The sequence below is a fragment of the Myxine glutinosa genome, chromosome 14 (assembly GCF_964187855.1).
Source record: "Myxine glutinosa chromosome 14, kmMyxGlut1.1, whole genome shotgun sequence".
In the NCBI taxonomy this organism is placed as follows: Eukaryota; Metazoa; Chordata; class Myxini; order Myxiniformes; family Myxinidae; genus Myxine; species Myxine glutinosa.
The window spans coordinates 49,638,922-49,663,411 of record NC_136274.1 but is presented as its reverse complement, the minus strand read 5'-3'; the positions used below and the strand labels follow the sequence as shown (position 1 = coordinate 49,663,411).

Sequence of the window (24,490 nt, the reverse complement as noted above, 5' to 3'; positions counted from 1 at the left end):
TGGAGCTCAGAGGTTGTCAAGGGAGACGAGGGAGGAGCAAGGGGCTGAATTCTGAGGAGAATTGGGTGGGAACAAAGTGCTGTGGCGCTCGCTGTGTCTGTGAAGAGGCTGAGGAGAAGGGGGAGGAGCCAAGACGAGCGGGAACGGGCGAACGGTGTGCAGAGGCGCTCTCGGTAGAGTGAAGCGAATAAGGGAGTTTTGTGTGAGGAGAACGGTGGTGCTAACTGCGTTTGTGAAGGGAGCGGTGGAGTTCTGAGGGGAGTTGAGAGGTGGAAAGCTTTAAGGAGGCCATCCTGCCTTGGTCCCTGGAGCTGTCTTCGGCCTCCCCGATTCGATTGCCTGTGATCGTCCTGCCCGAACCCTCATCACCTTTTTGTCGTCCAGTTGTCACCTCACCTTGCCCATCTCTTCAACACCAGATCCGTGCCCAGACTGCCCACCTTCCCGCTGCCACAAAGATAAGTCGCCCGGTTGTGTCCCTCACCCCATTTGTGATTGTGACTGGAGAGGCGCCTTAGTTTTACTGGATTTATCTCACCTCATTGTTTACCACATTGTATATAGTGATTATTGATTTTAATTTCGCTGCTTGTTATTTGTTCGCGAATAGACCCGTTTAGTTTTAATAACATAACCTTCCGCTTTTGCGAAGGTAATAAAAAGCGTTTCGATCCTCGTGATTCTCCTCAGCCGCGCGCGAGCTTTTACCGGAACGGCTCCACAGGAATGAAAACCGTTTTTTATTTTTTTATTTTTTATTTTTTTTGTATACCAGATCGAGGCTCGTGAAAGAGCTAACATTAATCACACAAAAAGACAAACCGACACACAAAACACAAAAAACAAGGGGAGCGGCAGACAAGATGGGGAGAGAGGGGGAAGGACACAAAAGAGAGGGGGAAGAGGGGGAAGGACACAAACACAACATTTGAGAGCAGGGACATCGGGAGGACTTGGGGGGAGGTGGGAGAGGAATAAAACATATGAACACTGCAAGGACTCTGGGGTGAATTGCCGGGGGTAGAAAAGATCAAGGTTTTCGATGGGGGAAGATAAGAGATGGTGGTGAACAGCTGTTTTAAAGACCTGGAGGGAGGAGTGGGATTGAAGGGAGTGGGGGAGTTTGTTCCAGAGGCGGGAGAAAAGGGGAATGAAAGAGTGAAGGTGAGCAGAGAGCCTAGACTTTGGCAGTTTAACCATAAGAGGGTTGCAGGCAGATCTTGTGCGACCTGAAGGAATATTGGGGGGACAGAGCACAGAGAGAGCTGGGGGAGCAAGGCCGGAGAGGAGTCGGTAGAAGACAGAAAGACCACCAACCTGCCTGCGGTGAGTGAGTGAAAGGCCCTCGGTGTTGACTACATCGCAGGAGATTCCAATGATTCTGAAAGCTTTGGCCTCAACAGCGTGAAGCCGAGCAAGGTGTGAGGCAGGAGCACCAGCCCAGAGGGGAGAACAGTATTCCATTGAGCTGCGGATGAAAGCCTTGTATGTGGTGAGGAGCTCAGGTGTGCCAAGGAAGGACTTCGCACGACGGAGGATGCCCAGTCGGCGACTGGCTTTGGAGGCCAGCTTGGAAATGTGGTTTTCCCAAGAAAGATCATGGCAGATAGTGAGACCCAAAAGCTTGAGCGACAGAACTTCTTGGAGAGGATTGTTGAGAAAGTAGATGGGAGGGTTGTCCAGTCGGTCCTTTCGGAGAGACATTGTAAGAGTGTGAGATTTGTCAGGATTGAAAGACATGTTCCACTTGTTTGACCAGTCTGTGATTTTGTCCAGGTCTGCAGAGAGTGAGGAGGCTGCAGACTGCCGATCTGAGGGATGAGGAATGGAGCGACAGAGAGTAGAGTCGTCAGCAAAGAGATAGAGAGGATTTTCAAGAGAGTCAGAGAGATCATTGATGAAGACCAGAAAAAGCACAGGGCCCAGAACACTACCTTGGGGAACTCCAGCCTGAACAGGAAGAGGAGATGAGAGAAACCCATTCAGGGCCACACGTTGACTACGACCAGAGAGGAAGTCCGCCAGCCATGCGTGGAGATTTCCATGGATACCAAAGGAGGAGAGTTTGGTGAGCAGAGCAGGGTGCCAGACCGTATCGAAGGCACGTGAAATGTCAAGGGAGACAGCTCTAATTTCCTGTTTGGCGTTGAGGACCTCCATCCATTGTTGAGAAAGCAGAAGCAGCATGTCCAGAGTAGAGTGACCAGGTCTGAAACCAAATTGATGATCAGAGATCAAGCCATTGGAGAAGAGGAAAGATTTAATATCTGAAGCAATGATGGATTCCATGACTTTGCTGATAATTGGGAGAAGGCTGATTGGTCTGTAGTTGCTGGGGTCTGTTTTTGCACCTTTTTTGTGCAAACCGGTGATGTTGGCTGATTTCCAAGCAGATGGCAGATGACCTTGAGCAAAAGAGAGGGTGAAGAGAACAGAAGGAGGGAGTGAAAGAGCAGAAGAACATGATTTTAGGACCCGTGGGCTGATGCCATCAGGACCAGTTGCAGAATCAGAGTCGAGGGTTGACAGAAACTTTTCCACCTTGTCAGGAGGAAAGGACACAGAGTCCAGGAGCAGCTGGGTACGACTGGGTCTGGTGGGTACAGAGAGGGATGGGTTTGGGACACAAGATTTAGAGGCAAACACAGAGTTGAGGCATTCAGCTTTTTCACGTGCGGAGTCAGCCGTTAAGCCGTTTGAAGTGAGGGAGGGGATGGAGGGGGAACAAACACCAGAAACAGATTTGACCAGACGCCACCAGGATTTGGAAGAGGGAGACAGATAAGAGAGTTCGGTCTTGAGAATGGTGAGATATTGTTTCCTGGCTCTCCTGAGGGTGGACACACACTTGTTTCGGGCTTTGTGAAAGGAAATGAGATTTCCTTCCGTTGGATTTGCTTTCCAGGAGACGAAAGCAAGTTGTTTCAGGGCAACAGCCTCACCACAAGATTCCGTGTACCATGGACGGGAGGAAGGGTATGACAACTGAAGACGAGATGGTATAAATCTGTGCATGAGAGAGAGCAATTTACTTTGAAAGAATTCCCAGGATGAGTTGATGTCAGAGGCGGTAGAGATGGGAGACCAGTCCAGATGATTGATGGCTGCTTGAAGACCGTGCCAGTTGGCCTGAGTGAAATGCCAGACTCGTCGACGCTGAGGAGGCTCTCTGAGAATGGTCAGAGATGTCCACTTTGACAAGCACATGATCAGATGAGCCGATTGGAGCAGAAGAAGAGCAGCAGACATTTTCAGGGAAGTTTGTCATAACCAAATCCAGAAGAGAAGATGCTCCGTTGACTGAGATCCGGGTCGGGAAATTGACAGATTGTGTCAGTCCCAGTGAGTCGCAGAAGTCCTTTGCTGAAGAGCCATGGCTGGTGAGAGAGGTACCCACACCCAGCCAACTGGCATGGTGACAATTGAAATCACCACATATGAGGAAGAGAGAGTTGGGATGGGTAGATAGAAGTTGGTCCATATCAGACAGTGAGATGTAGATGGAGTCATCGCTGTTTGGTGGACGGTACAACACACATATGAACAAAAGGTGGGAGCGAAGGGGAAGCCGTAGCCAAAGGTATTCCTGGGGGTGAGGTGGAGAGAGGGCAGTGGAGGGCGAGTGAGGAAGGGAGTTTTTTATAAAGATAGCAACCCCACCTCCAGGACGAGGCTCAGGTCTATCATACCAGAGGAGGGAGTAACCTGGGAGAGATACCAAGGCATCAGAGACATCATGATGGAGGAAAGTTTCTGTTAAGCAGATCACATCTGGTTTGTCAGAAGCAACCTGTATGGAGAGGTCTGTTAAGTTTGAGCGAAGGCCCCGGATGTTTGAGGTCCATATCGTTAATGAAGAGGAAGGGGGAGCATCGGGTCCAGAACAGGGGGGGGAGGGGTAGGGTAAGATGTGGAAGAGGAGGAAGAGGTAGGGAGAGCTGTTGAAGGTGTGTCAGAGATTTCAGAGATTTCAGAATAGCTTGGAGAAAGGGAAGAATGGGGCGGACAAAAGGTTTGATGGAGATTGGGTGAGGCACAGTGAGGTGTTATTTGAGGAGGGGGAAGAGCGAGGCAGAAGGTTTGGGGAGATGAAGGTGAAAGTTGGAAGGGGGAAGAAGCAGGGAGGATGCTTTGAGGAGGAGGGTTGAGAGGGGAGTCTAGGAGGGGAGGAGCGAGGGAGAGTCTCGGAGGGGAGGGGTGTGGGGGGAGTTTAGGAGGGAGGGGAGGGAAGGGGCAAGGGGGGAGATTTGAAAGGGATAGGTGATGGGGAGGATTTGGAGGGGAGGGGTGAGATTGGATTTTGAAAAGTGTACGATTCATGGGAAACGAACATTTTTTGCAAAATGAGTTTGAGACCTTCGAGTCAAAAATACGTTTGAGGACACTGGAGGAGGGTGGAGTTCTGGATAGTTTAGGGAATGTAGAAAGGAGGAACTGTAAGAGATGGTATTATATATATTTTTTGGAATGAATAGATTTGGTGAGCAAGACGAAAGCATCCTTTTGTAGGAAAAGAAGAAAAGGGTGTTATAATATATGAGAGAAAATAGTTGTTCAGGGGAGAGATTATACATTTCTAACCGCGTGATCGCGAACGAAGAACGAACGAACAAAAAGAACAACAAATAAACGAATAAGACCTGGGAAGGAAATATTTCTTTGGGGTTTTTTTTTTTTTTTTTGTGAGTACAGATATTATACAAGGAGGTACGGGGTGAGCGACTGGTACGAAACAGAGAACGAAAATAATTTCAGCGCATTCGACGAATCGCTGAGAGAAAAACAAAACCACAAGGTCGGAGACGGTACGGTAGTCTAAGCCTACGAGTACTAGGCCGCAGAATACTCGATACCATTAACCGACGATTGTGTATACATGTACGAAAAATTAGCACCGAAAATTTTCCAAAAGATATAGGTACACACACTGAAAGATAGATACAGTCTCGACAAAAACACGATTGTGATAGATCACTTAGCTTCGAGAGCGTGAGCGCATGGAACAGCTTCGAAAAGACCTTCGAAAATATCATCGTTTGGTACATTTCGGGATTTAAACTCCCACCGCAACGTGTTCGACATTAGTTGTAGGCCTATATAACCGAATATATATGTGATAATAAAAGGCAGTGTCCATCCGTCTCCTCCATAACCCCAAAACTATGAAACCTAGCGGCCCCAAACTTTGCATGCATACACCTGGACCTCCAACAGATTGCAAGGATGAAAACTTGGTGTTTGGGTGTGTTATAACACCCTTTTTGAAGATTATTAACGAGGTGTTCATAAGAAAAAACCCGATGTGGTGGTTTACCAAAATGGCGGCCCACCATCTTGGTCAGTGCTGCACCTCGCTGGGTTCTTAGGCCGCCATTTTGTTTCGGCCTACTCAGACGTGCCTTGCCTTGGAAACACGACTGATTATCATTGCATAATTGAAGCATATCATCAAAATCTGGATTCGGATATGAGGATTGGATGCTGTAGACTAAATAATGTCCAAATCTGGAGTGAAAACTGACAAAATAAACCATATCTTGCGATTTTATAACTAAGTGTGTATATGCATTTATTTAAGCGAGGCTGGGATTCTCGTTCAGCTTAAAAAAAAAAAATTAAACGTAATAATCGTTTTTAACTTCTTACTTCCATGGAAACTGCTCAGACGCGTTTTTTGAATGAAACGTTTTTAGCAAAGAACACTTTATTAGTAGTTGGGACTGCTGTTGGTGTTAGTCAATTCTGAAGTTGGAATTTTGATGATCGGTTCGGATTAAGAGTTTGTGGAGCTTATCGCACTGTGGGTTTTAACCATGTGCAGAAATGAAATAAAGGGGTGGAGTGGGGGGTGGGTGGGGCAGGACCAGTTGCAACTGCTAAACCAGAAAGCATCTCAAAATGCAAAGCCCATCCGCATCCGTTTGTATTCAGACATCTTCTTCTTCTTACGTATGCTCAAAATAACGAAAATAGCTTTAAAAAAATACAAACTTCAGGGTCAGCAGGGTCAATTCAATTCAAGTCAATTCAATTCAATTCAATAAACTTTATTGTCATCCCATCCATATACAATACAGTATAAAATGGAACGAAATGACGTTCCTCCTGGACCTCGGTGCAATATAAACATACAAGTAAGACTACACATAGTGCAATTGGACATGACAAGTGTAACGCAATCTATCTATAATTCCAGTAATCTCTGTGTGTGTGTGTGTGTGTCTGTCTGTCTGTATGCGACCGCTGTTTCTCGACAACTACCGGTCCGATATACTTGAAACTTGCCAGGTATATTGCTGGGGACCCGAGGATGTGCCTTTTCAAGGTTTGAAATTAATCGGACAAGTGGTTCCCAAGGTATGGTCACCGTACTCGCAAGCCGTTCGCTTTGGCTTTGCGAATGGACCAAACCATTTCATGTAAATAGAGGGGGGGGGGGGGGGTTCTGTGGTCGTTGCGAATGGACCAAACCATTTCATGTAAATAGAGGGGGGGGGTTCTGTGGTCGTTACTGCCACGTGGTTTCAAAGTTTTTTTTTGTTGTTGTTGTTTGCACGCATGTTTTTTTGCACGCACGTACGGGCAAGCACGTACGGGCGTGCCCGTACGTGCGGGCACGCCCTAGTACCATAAATACACAGAACAATATTATAAATACACAGGATAGTATACAGTAAATACACAATAAATATCCATGGCAATATGAGTATATCCAAGACAACATAAAATAAAATTTTAAACAAAATGTATAGAGTTGGACAGTTGACTGTAGGTCACATCTGATAAGTAAACCATTTATGTAGAAACATGTGAAAAGCAGCATATGATGTATGTAGTGCAAGCGGGGGGGGGGGGGGGGGGGGAGGAGGGTAAGGAGGGTAAGGAGGGTAAGGAGGGTAAGGGAGGTGAGGGGGAGGACGTTTAGACCCTGTTAGTTAAATTAAAGCGGGTGGTGGAAGGTAACAGGGTGTTGAGGAGCCTGATAGCCTGGGGGAAGAAGCTGTTACAGAGTCTGGCAGATCTGGCCCGGATGCTGCGGGGTACCTTTTCCCAGACGGCAGGAGGGCAAAAAGTCCATAGGACGGGTGGAAACGGTCGTCAGCTATGCTGGCGGCCTTGCATATGCAGCGTTTGTAATAGATATCCTGCATGGAGGGGAGAGAGACCCCAATGATGTTTTCAGCTTTCTTCACTATCCGCTGCAGAGTCTGGCGGTCCGAGACATTGCAATTCCCGTACCAGACAGTAATACAGCTGGTCAGGACGCTCTCAATGGTACCCCTATAGAATATGGTGAGGATGGAGGGGGGGGGGGGGGGGAGGGAAAGCTTGCCTTCCTTATGCGTCACAGGAAATAGAGACGCTGCTGTGCTCTCTCGGCTAGGGAAGTGGTGTTGAAGGACCATTTGAGGTCATTTGTGATGTGCACACCAAGAAACTTTGTGCTCCTAACTGTCTCCACGGTGGAACCGTTTTATGTACAGTGGGGAGTGGTCAGCGCGGGCCTTCCCTGAAATCCACAGTCATCTCTTTTGTTTTACCACATTAAGAGACAGATTATTGTTGCTACACCAGACTGCTAGCCACTCCACCTCCTCTCTGTATGCTGACTCATCATTGTTGCCGATGAGACCCACCACTGTCGTGTCGTCAGAAAACTTGATGATATGATTTGAACTGTCCTTGGCAGAACAGTCATGAGTCAGCATTGTGAATAGCAGTGGACTGAGCACACAGCCCTGGGGGACACCGGTGCTCAGTGTGGTGATGTCGGAGATGTTATTTCCGATCCGGACTGTCTGAGGTCTCTCGGTCAGGAAGTCCAGGATCCAATTACAGAGGGAGGTGTTCAAGCCCAACAGGCCCAACTTCTCTATCAACTTCTGGGGTATAATTGTATTAAATACAACAACAACAACATGCATTTTAAAGGCCATTTTCCCTGCTGGAGCGGGGGTTAGCCTTGCGGTCCCCATGACAATCTTCTCCATTTTGCCCTATTTTCTGCATCTCTCCTTGTTAACCCCCTTGCCCACATTTCTTCTTCCACCATCTTGTATTGTATAATGTATAATTGTATTATTTCTTGTATAATTGTATTAAATGCTGAACTGAAATCAATAAATAGCATTCTTACATACAGTGCATTCAGAAAGTATTCAGACCCCTTCACTTCACTTCACCATTTTGTTATGTTGCAGCCTTATGATGAAATCGTTTAAATTCATTTTTTTCCCTCATCAATCTATACTCAATACCCCATAATGACAAAGACAAAACAGGTTTTTAGAAAGTTTTGCAAATTTATTAAAAAGAAAAAACTGAAATATCACATTGACATAAGTATTCAGGCCCTTAACTCAGTACTTAGTTGAAGCACCTTTGGCAGCGATTACAGCCTTGAGTCTTCTTTGGTATGATGCGACAAGCTTTGCACACCTGGATTTGGGGATTTTCTGCCATTCTTCTCTGCAGATCCTCTCAAGCTCTGTCAGGTTGGATGGGGTCCGTCGGTGGACAGCCATTTTCAGGTCTCTCCAGAGATGTTAAATTGGGTTCAAGTCAGGGCTCTGGCTGGGCCACTCAAGGACCTTCACAGAGTTGTCCCTAAGCCACTCCTGCGTTGTCTTGGCTGTGTGCTTAGGGTCATTGTCCTGTTGGAAGGTGAATCTTTGGCCCAGTCTGAGGTCCTGAGCGCTCTGTTTCAGGTTTTTATTAAGGATATCGCTGTACTTTGCTCCGTTCATTGTTCTCTCAACCCTGACCAGTCCCCTGTGGACAGACAGTACCTGATCATCGGGAGGAGCGGTGGTCTTCCTCACGGACATGTCGTTCAACGCATCAAACCGTGCATAGAAGCCATTCAGCACATCCGGAAGGGAGGCATCACTATCGCAGACATGTGGTGTGGTCTTGTAATCGGTAATGGCCTGAATGCCCAACCACATGCGCTGCATGCCTCTGATGTCTCGGAAATAGCCATGGATTTTTCGTGCATACGTGCGCTTTGCCTCCCTAATGGCACTGGACAGGTTGGCCCTCGCTGTTCTGAGGGCTGCCTTGTCACCTGATTTGAAGGCAGCATCACAGGTTTTCAGCAGCACATGGACCTCTGTAATCATCCATGGCTTCTGGTTGGCTCGTGTAATGATGGACTTGGAGACAGTGACTTCATCAATGCACTTACTGATGTAACCAGTCACAGATGCCGCATACTCCTCCAAGTTAGTGAGATGACTATAGGTAGCAGCCTCCTTGAACATACTCCAATCTGTGGTCGAAACAGTCCTGTAATGCTGAGGTAGTTCCTACTGGCCACACTCTGATCTGTTTCAGAAACGGCTTGGTACGTTTAAGCAACGGTCTGTACGCTGGGATTAGCATAACAGAGATGTGGTCTGAGTAGCCAAGGTGGTAGCGGGGTACAGCCTTGCATGCATCTCGAATGTTCGTGTAAACTAGGTCCAATGTATTCACCCCTCTAGTTGCAAAGTTAACATATTGATGGAATTTAGGGAGAACTGACTTGAGATTTGCGTGGTTAAAATCCCCAGTGGTAATAAAAAAGCCGTCGGGGTGTGCAGTCTGCAGTTTGCTGATGGCTCCATGGAGTACACACAGTGCCTCCTTAGCGTTGGTGCTGGGAGGGATGTACACAGCCATGATAACAATGGTGGTAAATTCCCTTGGCAGATAGTAGGGCCGACACTTAACCATCAGGAACTCCACCAGCGATGAGCAGTAGCTCGAGACTACCGTAGCGTTTTCGCACCAATCTTTGTTAATATAAACACACAAACCACATCCACGGGTCTTACCGGACATTGAAACTTCCCTGTCCGCACGAAAGGAGGTTAGCCCGTTCAGTTGAATGGCCATATCAGGAATGTTGTCATGGAGCCACGTTTCTGTAAAAATAAAAATGCAGCAGTCCTTCATCTCATGCTGGGTAGTTTGTTGTAATCTGAGGTAGTCCAATTTGTTATCCAAGGAACGAACATTGGAGAATAGAATGGACGGGAGAGCTGATCTGTTGGGGTTAGCCTTTAGTCTAATACGGATTCCGACCCGCTTGCCGTGCTTCCGTTTTCTCTCGCACCGCTTGCGGCGCCTTCTCATTCAGGCAGCTATGACAGGCGGCGCCGCGGTCTCGGGGCCTGGTTCACGTAGCAGGCCAAGGCTACACAGCTCCTCCTTCGGAATAGTTAGCTGGTAAGATGAGCGTCGTTTTCCGATTTCCAACATGATCTGGTGGTCGTAGACACGTGCATGGGTGTTCCTGATGCACTTGTATCTCGAAACATTTGACCGAGAAACAACATTTAGCACATTTAGCACCGTTTCTTCCGGACCCGGAGAGGCCGCTTCGTCGATGTGCACCACCATTTTTCATGGATTTTAATCTGAACCCCCGGACACCTGTTTCCAACTGAGTTGTTAGTGATCCATGGATGTGTGTGGCGTCCCTTGGATGGACATTAAACTGGGCATTCTGCCTATCAGCTCATTAGTTGGTGGACGTTGAAGATCTCACGGTGACCTTGGTGAACAGTAGACGAGCACCTTGACCAAATTACAAATTCCTGCCCTGACTGCTGCTGGGATCGCAATGGTAAATCACTCTGTATAACCCTTACTTTGGCAGCACCGACACTCTGTGACACAGTATGGTACATCAGAATCAGAATTGGAATTCTGAACAATAGGACCAAGAGTAAGGATGATAGGTGGGAGGCTGGGTCTTGCCTCCACCTTATTACTGTAAACTTTAGCTGCAACTCAAATTTAATACAGAAATAGTCATACTGGGAGAAGAGGCAGGAGGTTGAAGAAAACAATAAGGGACACCACTGGCCTTGTTTTGCCTTTATGATGAGTACAGAGATAATGAGGAAAAACAAAAGTCCAGAACAGAATATAATGCAATAAGCCGAAAGCAAAGCGATACAGAACTTTGTTATGGAGGTTGAGACAAAAGTTTGTTTGAGTTTTATATTTTTTTTATATTGACTAGTAACTTTCACAAAGTATGAGAATGGAAAGTTGGGCTTTGTGATGTCTGGAAGCACGAACAATCAGACCAATGAAGGCACTCAACTTTATATCAGCTTTATTCGCATTGCACGCAGCTACACGTTCCTGGTCCCGTGTGTCGCGCATGCACACACCAGACTCGCATACATCACAATATCTCCCCGCCTTAATTACAAATCCAACCGGTCTGGATGTCTAGATGTACGGGAAGACCTACGCAGAGGAAATGTACCAGGCACAGGTGCAGGAACTTCGGGTGGAGACGCATCACTGACGGCTTCAGATGCAGGCTCGGAAACAACAGTTGCTCTTTCGAACAATGGAACAATAACTGGATGAACCGCAGGATTTGCATTTTCCTCTAACTCAAGAGAATGCTGCTTGATTTGGTCCATATGTTTCCGAACCATACGCCCATCCTTCAGCTCGACACAAAAAACACGGGTGCCTTCCCTGTTAAGAACTACACCTGGCAGCCATTTCGCTCCAAGGCCATTGTTTAGCACATAAACTGGATCCTTTACAGCAAAGTCACGCAACACAGCCGTACGATCATGATAGAACTTGTGACTCTGACGCTTGCTAGCAACAGTTTCACCGTCAGGATGAACAAGAGAGAGAGTGCAGTTTTGAGGTCTCGCTTCGTAAGTAATTCTGCTGGGGGCACTCCAGTTACGGTATGTGGTCGTGATCTATACCCTAGCAACATGCGTGACAAACGCGTTTGAAGCGGACCTTGAGTAACATGCCTTAATCCTTGCTTGATAATCTGTACATCATGCTCTGCCTGGCCATTAGAAGTGGGTTTGAACGGAGCAGAACGGACATGTCTGATGCCATTCAACCTCATGAATTCCTGAAATTCCTGACATGTGAAACACGAGCCATTATCGCTTACCAACACATCTGGTAGACCGTGAGTAGCGAACATGACACGTCAATTTTCAATGGTAGCTGCAGAAGTGCTGGTAGACATTATAGAGCAGTGGTTCCCAACCTTTTTCTGATCGAGTACCACTTGGAGGTCCCGTACCGTCGCCGCGTACCACCTGGTTCCAGAAAAACTCAATTCGATAAGATATCAATTTATTCACAAGTAGAACACACAAATGAACTAACTGTCAACAAAGAACACAATTTAATGCGAGGGCTGCATCTGTTTCTTCTCCACCAGCTGGTCGATGCGGGGCATAACTTTGCTCACAGCACATCGGAAATCATGCCCGGGCGCAGCAAGACGGTTCCGGCTCTTTGACTTGATGGTCAGCATGGCTGAGAACCCCTGCTCGCACTCCCATGTAGAGGGGAAAAGCAGTAGCTGGGGAACAGCGTGACCGGTTAGTATCAGGTACGAGGAGGCCATGCTCACCCAGAAGTTCATAGGAGAGCATTCCTTGTGCTTCGTCTTTGCTGTCTCATCAGCCTGGACATCTATGAGCTCCTTTTGTTCCCCGGTCCTGACAGGCAGATCGCCTGGATCAACGGAAAACGGATTGGCGATGTAGGCACAACATGTGACGTCTGGGAAGTAATGCATAAACTCAGTCTTGAGCAGTGAGAGGTGACGGACAATTTCTTGGGAAAATTCATCATTGGGCTCGCTCTCAAGGGTAGTCAGGAGTTCGAACATTCCGTAGCGTTTTCTCTCCACGTTCTTGATCCAGAGGTCCAACTTCCTGACAAACGCTCCCAGCTTCGAGATGAAGTCTGAGACAGTGCAGTTGGGCCCTTGGAACGACAGGTTTAAGTGGTTGAAGACCCCAAAAATGTCCGACAGGTAGGCCAACCTTGAGATAAACTCCTCGTCCTCCAGATCTTTTTGAAAATCGTGTTCTTTCTCTGTGAAGAATACGAGGAGTTCATCCCTCAGTTCAAAGAGACGCCTCGTCGTATTCCCCCGGGAGAGCCAGCGAACCTCTGTGTGGTAGAGGAGACAGATGTGGTCGGAGCCGAGATCTTCACAGAGCAGTTTGAACAGCCGAGTATTCAGGGCGGATGTTTTCACGAAATTCACGATTTTGATAACTCGGTTCAAGCATGATAACAAATTCGGAGGGAGCACCTTAGTTGAAAGGGCGAATCTGTGTATGAAACAATGGACACCGGTGGCGTTTGGTGACACAGCTTTCACATGGGCTTGAAACCCTGACTTTCGACCGAGCATAGACGGAGCCCCATCTGTCGTGCATCCGACCAACTTTCCCCAATCCAGTTCATTCTGCTTGAAGAAATTGTCCAAAACGTTGAAAACATCCTTTCCTTTCGTTGTACTGGATAGCTCCTGGCTCAGCAGCAGCTCAGTCTTCATAGTATTATTCTGTGTGAAGCGAACATAGACAAGTAGTTGACAGCAGTTGGTGACGTCCGTCGATTCATCGAGTTGGATTGCAAACCCAAACTTTGAGGCTCTCACTCCCGCAATCACTTGGTCAGCAATGTCGCCTGACATTTCCTCTACGGCGCTATACAGTGTTGTTCGAGAGGGATACACTGTCCAACTTCGCCACCGCCTCCTCTCCAATCACGTGCCTGACCAAGATCTTTGCCGCTGGCATGACGAGAGACTCTGCAATGGTATGCGCCTTCATGTTTTTGGCCACTAGGAGAGCGACTTCATAGGATGCTTTGACAATCCCTGCCCCCTTCTGGTAGAACTGGCCAGTCTTGTCCAGGCGCTGCCGCTTCACGTTCTCGCCAAGTCGCTGGAAGTAGCTCTGATCTCGATCCTTCTTGTCCGCGTGGTTTGTCTCAAGATGACGTCTGAGCAGGCTGGGTTTCATGGCCTCATTGCAAAGGGACTTCATGCAGACCATACACTGCGGAAGAGCTTCTCCTCCACGTTCGATTGCTATGAAACCATACTTTATGTATGTCGGGTCATACTTTTGCTTCGGCATGTTGTCAAATCCTGTGGGAAAAAAAAAAAAAAAAAAATTAGTCAAGAATAAAATAATTAATCAAGAAATAAATAAAGAAATATAGAAAAAAAAATAAAGATACAATATAATAACAAGTGAAGGGAAACACAGACGAGTGCTAAGACACGTACACATTCACAGTATGGAGGCAACGGGATAACTGCCAGCGCCGAGTGTGTGTCAGGGTTCCCAGATGTATCGGGCCAAATCATTTTTTAAAAAGGTTGAGCCCGAAAGTGCTCGCGAACCACCTGGAAGGCCCTCGTGTACCACAGGTTGGGAACCATTGTTATAGAGCATTCAATCCACTTGGAAAATGCATCAATGACTAGGAACATTTTCCCTAAGAACGGACCTGCAAAGTCAATATAAATCCTGGACCAAGGTTTGGAAGGCCACGACCACAGGCTCAGTGGCGATTTTGCTGGCAACTTACTGAGCTGCGTACACGTATCACAACGATGAACACAAGATTCAAGTTCGGAATCAATACCAGGCCACCAAACATGAAACCTTGCAATAGCTTTCATCATAACAATGCCAGGATGGGTACTATGTAGTTCAGAAACCAATCTCTCTCTCCCCTGTGTTGGCATGATGACACGTCCTCCCCAAACTAGGCAATCTGACTGGACAGATAGCTCATCTCTGCACCGTAAATATACTTTGTACTCCTCCGAGTCTGGTATGCCGGACCAATCGCCAGTCATAACGCAACGCTTGACTACAGATAACACAGGATCTCTGAAAGACCACAACCTAACTTGAGCAGCAGTGACCGGAGAACTGTCACTCTCAAACGCATTCATAGCCAATAGAGTCAGGGGGAAATCCAGTTGAACCCCTTCAAAAAACAAGTCATAGAGGTTTTTGCATTTTTGGCATCCTTGGGACTCCTAGTCAACATTTCTGGATGATAACATTAAATTTAGGCGGTGGCATTTTTAAAATTTGCATATTTTCAAAATGGCTGCCACCCGCATCTAGCAAAAACAACCACTAGGACATCTCAGCAACTAATGGTTGATTTTGTTGGTTTTACTATCAAATTATAGGTTTCCAAGGTTGCTGAATCGATTTGTGAGGTGACCGAAGCATTTTGAGGTCAAGATCACATGGTCAATGTGATATGTGACCCCAAAAAGATGAAAAATAGAAGGTTTCAGCATTTTATAGGCCAGTTCTGATGATTTTTTTTACCAGATATTAGGTCTATGGGCATATAAGTAGATTAACCAGGGTGTTTTGAGTGACTTGAAGTCAAGGTCAAATAGTAATGGTCAATTTCAAAGCCTGTTTGGTTTCATATTGGGCCACAGAAGACACGACACGGAAATATCAAATCTCAAATTGAATGCAAACACTTACAAAAGAGGTAATATAGCGACCACTTTACTATTCTCCAAATTTATGCCATAATTGTTAATAGATGTTGTACTGATATTAGTTTATGAGTCTATACTGGCATCATCACCATCCTCATCCCCCTCATCTTCTATGTTTGATCTCTTGGTCAGTGGATTGAGACACAGTTGGCCAGCTTCACAGGCACAGAACACTGTGCAACCGATGAGGCTACATTTGCAATTTCCACCCTTACAAGCAGATTTTTCACATCCACACCGTACCATTTCAAGGATCTCATCAGGGGCCAGTTTTGTTCCTTGTGTGATGGTGCAGGGTTTCAGGACAGAGCCGTCTTGCTCCCATCCATGGTCTTTTGGACTGAGTTGTGGTGGTATACCGGACATCTATGTTATGTCAGCCAGTGCGCCACTTGGTAGTGCGCTCTCTTGATATTTTCTGTTACTGCTTCAGTTGTAGGTGGTAGACTACACAACTTGATAGATGTGCCAGCTCCTGTTTTATTCTTCCACATTTTGAGGCGGCACTCGGTCATTGATTTACATTCAGCATATGTCGTGCCAAAGCAGGCAATCAGGAAGGCAGTTGCTGAGCTGCAGATCTCAGTAAGATTGGCTTAAGGATCGCCAACGATGGACAAACTCTGTGGGTCAATTGTTTGAAGGGCCTTGAGTGCCACCTTTTTACCTATGTTGTAGGTTGCTGCGACAGTATCAATCCCTGTTAACGCATGCATTACAAGAATGGCCCTTGCCCTGTCCTTGTTCTTCTCGGCAGTGGCTCTTAGATCTACAATCGAACGATCTGCACGAGGAGAGCTCATGAATAGAGGACTTGTACACTTGTGGGAGACATAGAAATGGAGGAGAAGAATGAATACATCTGTGTCATCTGAGATAACTTGAACGTTCTCCCCCATCGCACACCGTGATATGGCATGTTGAACGAGGATGGGATCAGCTTCTTCACGGCTTGATGAGAGATCTGTACGCTCCCGACATATCCCCATCATAATCTCTAGAGGCACATCACCTACACCTGCGAGAGTCAAACTATGTCCATTCTGTGTGGCGGGTTTGTAGAAGTCAGGATCCAGCAGGGCTTCAGCAACCATTCTGTTTAGCTGCATCTTGTTTTTGCAGACACCAAGGATTGCACTCTTAGGTGGTGTGGGCATGTCTGGTTTAAGTATGTGGATTCGGCTGGTTCCCTGCTTCTCCTGTCGGAGCAGGCGACAGTATGCCTTTGTACTGTTATCAAAGTATCTATCAAAGACAAACACGACATTTCCAGCCACCAATGCCTGCTTGACAAAGACCTTGAGTGCATCGATATACAACTGGAGTGCACCAGTTGGCCAGTTAATGGTCCACAGCAGAGCAGACACATCGTACACAGCAGTGTCAGCAATAGAGATTGAACGCTTTGAAGTAGTGATTTGGAGAGCAGTTTTCAGGTTTGACTTTTGTGATACTCGCTAGGGTGCATCAAACGCCCCATGATTTTCAAAAAGTTGTTGTATTTTAATGTCTATTCCCTCAAATGTTACACTTGTTGGTAGAAGTATGTATGCAAAAAATAGATGAAATCAGAGGTGGTCCTGGGTGGCCACCGGCCACTTTTATATATTTAGGGCCATTTAGGGCCACAGCTAAACTACTTTACAAGATAATGTAAAATTAACTACAAGATAATGTAAAATTAACCATTATACCTATATACAAAAGTAAAGTCCTACTTTTACTAAATGCCTAATATCAAACAGTTAAAACAACCTTACATGTCAATGTAAAATTAACCAAAATCGTTCTTCATATTACAAAGTTGTAGTACAGTGTTGTAGTATTGTACTTTCATTGATTAAAAGTTTGAAAATGTATTAAGCACAACGCCAATGTCACTACTCCAACTTTGCTCGTTTCCGCAAATTTGGCCTCGCTTTGCGGTCACATTCAACCACTTGAAGAAGATTTTGGAAGTGGTCTTCTCTTCTTGCAGTTGAGACAAAATCAGTTGCGAGCTTTACTGCTCTCTCCGCAGGGTCATTCACAACATTAAGCCCATCCACAATGGACTTGGCTGCCTTGAAGTGCTCATTGTTTTGCCAAGTGTCAACATCCTCTGTTAGGAAGGTCATATCTAGGTGAAGAAGGTTTACTGTAAACCACGAGTCCTCGTTCACAAGATCAGCCAGGGTTGTCGCTTCTGTAATTTTTGGAAATGACGGTTTGCCATATCCAGAACCGTAGCGGTGTTTTGGAGTGCTTGGCATTTCATCTGGTTGTATGGCCAGTAACACATCTGCAAGGGCACGACGATCCTTTTGAGGAATTGCATTGCTGAACAGTGCCAAAACAACCAGTTCTGGGGTTAAATACCACAAATGTCTATCAAAGGCTTTCACAGCGCTGACTGAAATGGTTGAGTTGACAGCTTTATAGTTGAGCAGAGTCTTGTAAAAGCACAAATCAAACCATGGGGCATTTGAAGCAGACTGACATATGAGCCACCAATCACAATAAATATAAACAACAAAAACAACAAACTCCTTCAGTTTTTTCTGTTGATGTTGTGTTGTTACAGTTCCTCGAGGTAGTAGAGAAATTTGCTCTTCAAGTAGGCATATTTTGATGGAATAAAGAATCTTTGACATCCACCTTGCTTTATGCATGGCCCCTGGTCTGTGGAGTGTTCCTTGTTTTGTGACATCATCATCGAGGACTACCTGGCAGAGTTGTGCCATTTCCTTGTAGTCTTCCCTACAGTATGAAGCGCTTGTGCGGATTGTGCTTAAAACCTTGTTTTTGCAGGATAAAAGCAGCTGTTGTGCATAGTCATTGTACATGGAAATGTCAATTTTGGTTAAACTTTCATTCTTTGCATGCGATATGCGTTCCCAATTCTTCTGGAATTTTTGGAACAAAGATACTTCTGGAGACTTTGATGCCTCAATTTTGAGAACGTCAAACACATGATCCAGGATTACCTCTCCAACATGATGGCGACATGCACACCACAGAAGAGCACGGTCCAGTTTTGATTGAATGGTAACACAGGCAGCTGTAACGTGTCCAGTGTTTGATGCTGTTGTGTCAAAACATAAGTTGACAACTGATTGTTTGCACTTCCATGAATGTAGATACGTGTAAGTGTGCTCGGCAATGATGTCACCTGATGACCTATCACTTCCAGGAGGATATCTAGCCACCCCCAGTAGCTTTACATCAGTGGAATTCCCAACCAACACTGGCAATCTTTCTTCCTTGACATTCTTGTTTGTGAGCGTTGGTATCTGCTTGCCATCCCAGTGAAGTGTTGCAGCTGTTGGGGCGATCCAATTTTCTTGAATATCTTTGGCGATAGCACTTGTTATTGACCGTCGAGCCTTATCAGCAGTTGAGTACGACTTGGCCACACGACGTGGATCACCTCCTGCCTCTTGAATTACAGCTTTGGTGAGCGCAACCTGTTGAACAGGAGTTATGTTTAGTCGAGTAGCAACAGACACAACTGAATGTCTTTTCAGAATATCATGAGGAATAAAGGCAGATGTACCTGCATATGTTGATCTGTGGTGACTACGCTTCCTTTGAAACTCTGGAATCGCCTCTTCTTCAGTTTCTTCCAAGCTATCTGCAGAGTCACTATCATCAGAGCATACAGAACTAATTGTCATCTCTTGTACACTGGATGATTCATGACGTTCTCGTCTTGAAGCTTCCGCTATGAGGCGTTTTTCTTTTCTATGATCTTTATCAACTTTCTTCTTGTCAACACCACCAAATGAGGCTACTCTGTCAGATTTCATTGACTCTAAAAATACTCTATCTTCCTCATTCTTAATGTTTGTCATTGCATCTTTTGTCCATACACCAAAGGTCTTATCAAGACGTTCATTCATGGTTTGCAACTTAGCCAAAGTGCTTGGAGATTCTCGGCGAGAAACAGGTATTTGACGCAATTTGTTATTGTCATTAAGAAGGTCAAGTATTAGTTTGCAGCATTGATGGTCTGAAAGCATAGGAATATTTGCTTTAGTGTAGAATTTTTTCAGCTGGATAAGGACGATGCTGGCAGATTTCCATTTCAGTGGCTGAGTTTGTTTGCCTTCACATATTTCTTTCTGGATGTACCACATCACGCATCGAAGAACCTGCCGGCAAGTTGGGAGGCGGACTCCTGTCAATGTACCATCTGCTTCTGTAAAAGCATTGCCAAGACCAAAAATGGCACTTGCTAATCTGGTCTTCTTATCTGCCATCTGAAAGAAAATAAAGGATATTATTAGACTACTAGTATGGGACCCACGATTAGACCTCCGATTTCATTCATGTAAAAATACAAACTAATTATCAAACCATCGTTTTTTGCATAAAATTGTTATATTTGTATTCCTCTCATCAAGACCTTCAATTTGATACCAAACATGACTAGGTTTGGGTGTAAAATAACAAAATCAAACATTTTTACATAGTGCGGCCCCGAAAATGGCCCTAAATATATAAAAGTGGCCGGTGGCCACCCAGGACCACCTCTGATTTCATTTATTTTTTGCATACATACTTCTACCAACAAGTGTAACATTTGAGAGAATAGACATTAAAATCCAAGAACCTAAGGGCGTTTGATGCACCCTAATACTCGCATCATTCCAGCTGAGTCGAATAGCGCCGGAGGATAGGCAGCAAGCTCCGTGCTCAGACAGGCATCTATGGGTACTGATCGGTTGCTTGACATCAGACCTATGAGCCTCGCATCGATCATTTCCTGATCATACAACTTCTTGCCACCCAATGTTACATGTTTCTTCTTGTCATGCATAGTTACAATGGGCTTTGATAATTTATCATAGAAACCTGAAGGCCAGCTTTTCCTGAACTCTTTAACCATTGTTTGGCCAATGTCCACAGCATTGTGTGCATTTATGTCTTCATGTGCCATCTCCCCTGTGACAATGTTCAATAGTTTACCATTTGGATGTTGGTCGGGATCCAGTGGATCAATAGCTAATGCAAGAGTCCTCTGTATACTCGCCCTGTCCTCCTTATCAGCTGCAATTCTCTTTGCTGATTCCTCTTTGTGAAATTTAGCTATGTTGTCCTCAGTTTGAGCAAGGACCATGGCCAAAGAATGGCAGAGTTTATTAGTTTTGAGATGAGATCTCACAGTCAAAATTGTCTGCACAGCAGTGGATCAAACTGTCTCCATTAAACCTAAATTCCTCCATTTCTTCTGCCACTGCAACAGCTGCTGAGTATTTAAACAATGTCACCTCATCATAGGAACAGCACACACCAAACTTATGTCGAAGAGTTGTAAGACTTTTATTTCTCCCCATTGACACTCCAAGAGAAATCTGGAGATCAGTTGGAGACTTGTGGACCATTCCGGAAATCATATTACAAATCATGAGGGCAGGCAGAGAATCACTTAACTTTCCACTCACTTTCTCAAGCAGACTCAGGTGTGTTTCACTGACTGATTCACGAGCGATATCAACATCTATGTTGACTGTGTAGGTATTCCTCTTCTTCTTGGATGTGAAAGTCTCTTTTAGTATTTTCTGTGCAACTTCAGACAGGGCTGCATCAATTCCATCGTCGTCATCATCGCGCTTCAGAATATGTAATAACTTGGTTGTTTCAGATGCAAATGCAACAATACTGGCGAGACCTGGTGAAGACAGAACTATTATAGTGAAGGAGCTGTGCTCCAACTCGAATCGAAAGAATGGACGCGACAAAAAGCTGGAATTCGTCCGAGTTTCTTTATTGCATCAAATCAACTCGGGTAAAAACTGAAAAACTCGTTTATCGGGCAGCATTATATACAAGCACTCGAATATCTCATGCCGGAGCGTTTGCCCTTAAAAGGCGCGACTGGGCGTGTCCGGGAGACCTGGGCGAGTCTGGACATGCCCGGGAACGGCAAGACTGGGGGTCGCCGGACGGGCCGGGCGTGCCTGGACATGCCCGGGAACGGCGAGACTGGGTGCCGCCGGACGGGCCGGGCGAGCCCGGGAAAGGCGAGACTGAGCGTCTCCGGGCAGTCTGGGCGAGCCCGGCACAGCGATCACTCCGTGGTTGCGTCCTCGGCAGGTGTAAGGCGATTGTGTATGTTCAGCGGCAACCGCTACACACGCCCCTCCAGAATCGACTTGCACCGGCAGGGTCAATTTAAGGGGGGTCCTGATGACCCAGCCGAAGCGACCCCTGGAGGGTCGTGGGGGGGGGGGGGGTGTCCAGTGTGGGGGTGGGTGGTCGAGCGGGAGGCACCGTGGATGGGGGGCGGCCTCGCCGCGGAGGAAGGGCCAACCGAGGTGGTTGGTCGATGTCCACGTGCGCCGGCTTGAGGCGGTCCACCGAAATCCGGTCCGACCTGCCGCCGACGTCGATGACGAAGGACTTGTCGCCCCGTCGCAGGACCCGGAAGGGTCCGTCGTACGGCGGCCTGAGTGGCCCCCGGTGTGCGTCATGATGCACAAAAACGTAATCCGCTGTGCGAAGCGCTGGGGGGACGTAGGACTGGGGGTCACCGTGGTGGGACGTTGGCACGGGGGCAAACCGTCGGGCGGTCTCCTGGAGGTGCGAGCGCTGGCGAGCTGCGGACCAGGGACTGGTAGCGTCGGGCACGAATTCGCCCGGGACGCGTAGCGGCTGGCCGTAGACCAGCTCGGCGGTGGATGCCCGGAGGTCCTCCTTGGGGGCCGTGCGGAGGCCCAAAAGGACCCACGGTAGCCGGTCGGTCCAGCCGCCGTCCTGAAGGCCGGCCATGAGCGCGGCCTTCATGGAATGGTGGAACCGCTCGCACAACCCGTTGGCTTGGGTGTGGTAGGCCGTGGTATGGTGGAGCCTGACCCCCAGGTTGCGGGCGACCGCGCCCCACAGCTCGGAGGTGAACTGCGGTCCGAAGAGATGTCCGCCGGTGCGCCGAAACGGGCGACCCAGGTGGCGATGAAAGCCTGCACCACGTCGGCGGTGGTGGTGGAGACGAGGGGAACGGCCTCCGGCCACCTGGTGGTCCTGTCCACCATGGTGAGCAGGTGTGTGAAACCCCGTGATGGGGGGGGGGGGGGGCACCAGGTCCACGTTGACGTGGTCGAAACGCCGTTCGGGCACGGTGAAAGGTGCCAGCGGGGCCTGGGTGTGTCGGTGGACCTTGGCCTGTTGGCAGGCCGTGCAGGTGCTGGCCCAATCGCGGACATCCTGTCGAAGGCTGTGCCAGACGAATCACGCCGACACCAGCTTCTGGGAAGCTTTCCGGCCCGGGTGGGAAAGGCCGTGGAGGGAGGCGAAGATGCGGCGTTGCCAGGTAACGGGCACGATGGGGCGAGGCTGGCCTTAGGAGACGTCGCAGAGCAGGACAGTGTCCGTGAAGGGGACGTCGGCCAGGCGGAGGCCCGTGTCCGCCGCCCGGCGGGCTTGCACCGTCGTGTCGGTGGTCTGGTCAGCCGCCATAAGCGCGAAGTCCACGCCGAGGTGGACCGCGTTCGCGCTGGCCCGAGAAAGACAGTCGGCCACGGCGTTGTCTTTGCCGGTGACGTGCCGGATGTCCGTGGTAAACTCCGACACGGCGGAGAGGTGGCGCTGCTGGCGGGCCGACCACGGCTCCATGACTTTGGCCATTGCATAAACCAACGGCTTGTGGTCGACGAAAGCCGTGAAGGGTCGGCCCTCCAGGAGGTGGCGGAAATGGCGAACGGCCAGGTGTAGACCGAGGAGCTCGCGGTCAAACGTGCTATATTTGAGCTCGTTCGGCCGGAGTTGCCGGCTGAAAAAAGCGAGTGGCTGCCAAACCCCGTTCACCCATTGCTCATGTACGGCGCCCACCGCGTAGTCAGAGGCATCCGTGGTGAGGGCGATGGGAGCGTTGAGCACCAGGTGAGCGAGCAGTGTTGAGTCGGCGAGGGCCCGCTTTGAGCTTGTAAATGCCGCATCCATGGCTGCGGACCAGACGACGTCGTGTATGGCCGGCCTGCCCCGTAGGGCTTCGTAGAGGGGCCGCATGAGCTGAGCAGCGCGGGGCACGAAGCGGTGATAGAAATTCACCATTCCGAGGAACTCCTGCAGGGCCTTGATGGAGCGGGGACGCGGAAACGCAGTGATGGCCTCGACCTTGGTAGGCAGCGGCACGGCCCCGTTCTTGGTGATGTGGTGGCCCAAAAGGTCAACGGCCGTCATGCCGAAGTGGCATTTGGCCGGGTTGACGATTAGGCCGTGCTCGCTGAGGCACCCGAACAGGGTTCGGAGGTGGAGGAGGTGCTCGGCCCGGGACGCGCTGGCGACGAGGATGTCGTCCAGGTAGACGAAGAGGAACGGCAGGTCGCGCAGCACGCCGTCCAAGCGCTGGAACGCCTGAGCCGCGTTCTTGTGGCCAAATGGCATTCAAAGGAATTCGAATAAGCCGAACGGCGTGATGACGGCCGTTTTTGGGACGTCGGCCAGCCTGACAGGTACCCGGTGGTATCCCCGTATCAAATCGATCTTCGAAAAAATGACCCGTCCTGCCAAACGGGCGGAGAAGTCTTGAATGTGCGGGATCGGATTCCTGTCGGGGGTGGTAACGTCGTTAAGGCGGCGGTAGTCGCCACATGGGCGCCAGCCGCCCCCCGGCTTCGGTACGATGTGTAGTGGCGAAGCCCACGCGCTATCGGAGCGCCGCACGATGCCGAGGTGTTCCAAAGCGTCGAACTCGGCTTTGGCCATGGCGAGCTTGGCTGGGTCGAGGCGGCGGGCTCTGGCATAGACCGGCGGGCCCGTAGTTTGTATGTGGTGCTCGATACCATGTCGTACCGCGATGGCCGAAAACGTCGGCCGGGAACTCCGCGAGCAGGCGAGCAAACTCGTTCACCGCCGGGAGGGCGCATGCTAGCTCGGTCGGCGTGGAGCTGCTCAACGTGCATGCCAGGGAGCTGAAGGTCTCGGCATTGACGAGGCGACGCCGTTTGACGTCAACCAGCAGCCCGTGTACGCAGAGGAAGTCGGCGCCCAGCAGAGCCATGGGCACGCTTGCGGTCACAAAAGTCCAATGAAAGCGCTGGCTGCCGAAGCAGAGGTTGACGTTGCGCGGGCCGAAGGTGCGGATGGCCAATCCGTTGGCCGCCACCAAGGAGGGGCCACAAACCGCGGACTGCCTGTCCTGATCGGAGGCGGGTATGACGCTCAGTTGGGCGC

At 48.4% G+C, this 24,490-nt stretch overlaps 1 protein-coding gene across 1 annotated transcript; it reads right to left on the bottom strand.

The window, feature by feature from the left end:
• Positions 1-12,172: 12,172 nt before the first annotated feature.
• LOC137439248 (SCAN domain-containing protein 3-like) lies at positions 12,173-15,703 on the bottom strand. The gene is made up of 3 exons (XM_068134977.2): positions 15,415-15,703; positions 13,564-13,942; positions 12,173-13,496 (listed from the first exon to the last, which is right to left on the bottom strand). The coding sequence occupies exons 1-3, from the start codon at positions 15,701-15,703 to the stop codon at positions 12,173-12,175; spliced, it is 1,992 nt and encodes a 663-aa protein (XP_067991078.2).
• Positions 15,704-24,490: the final 8,787 nt, after the last annotated feature.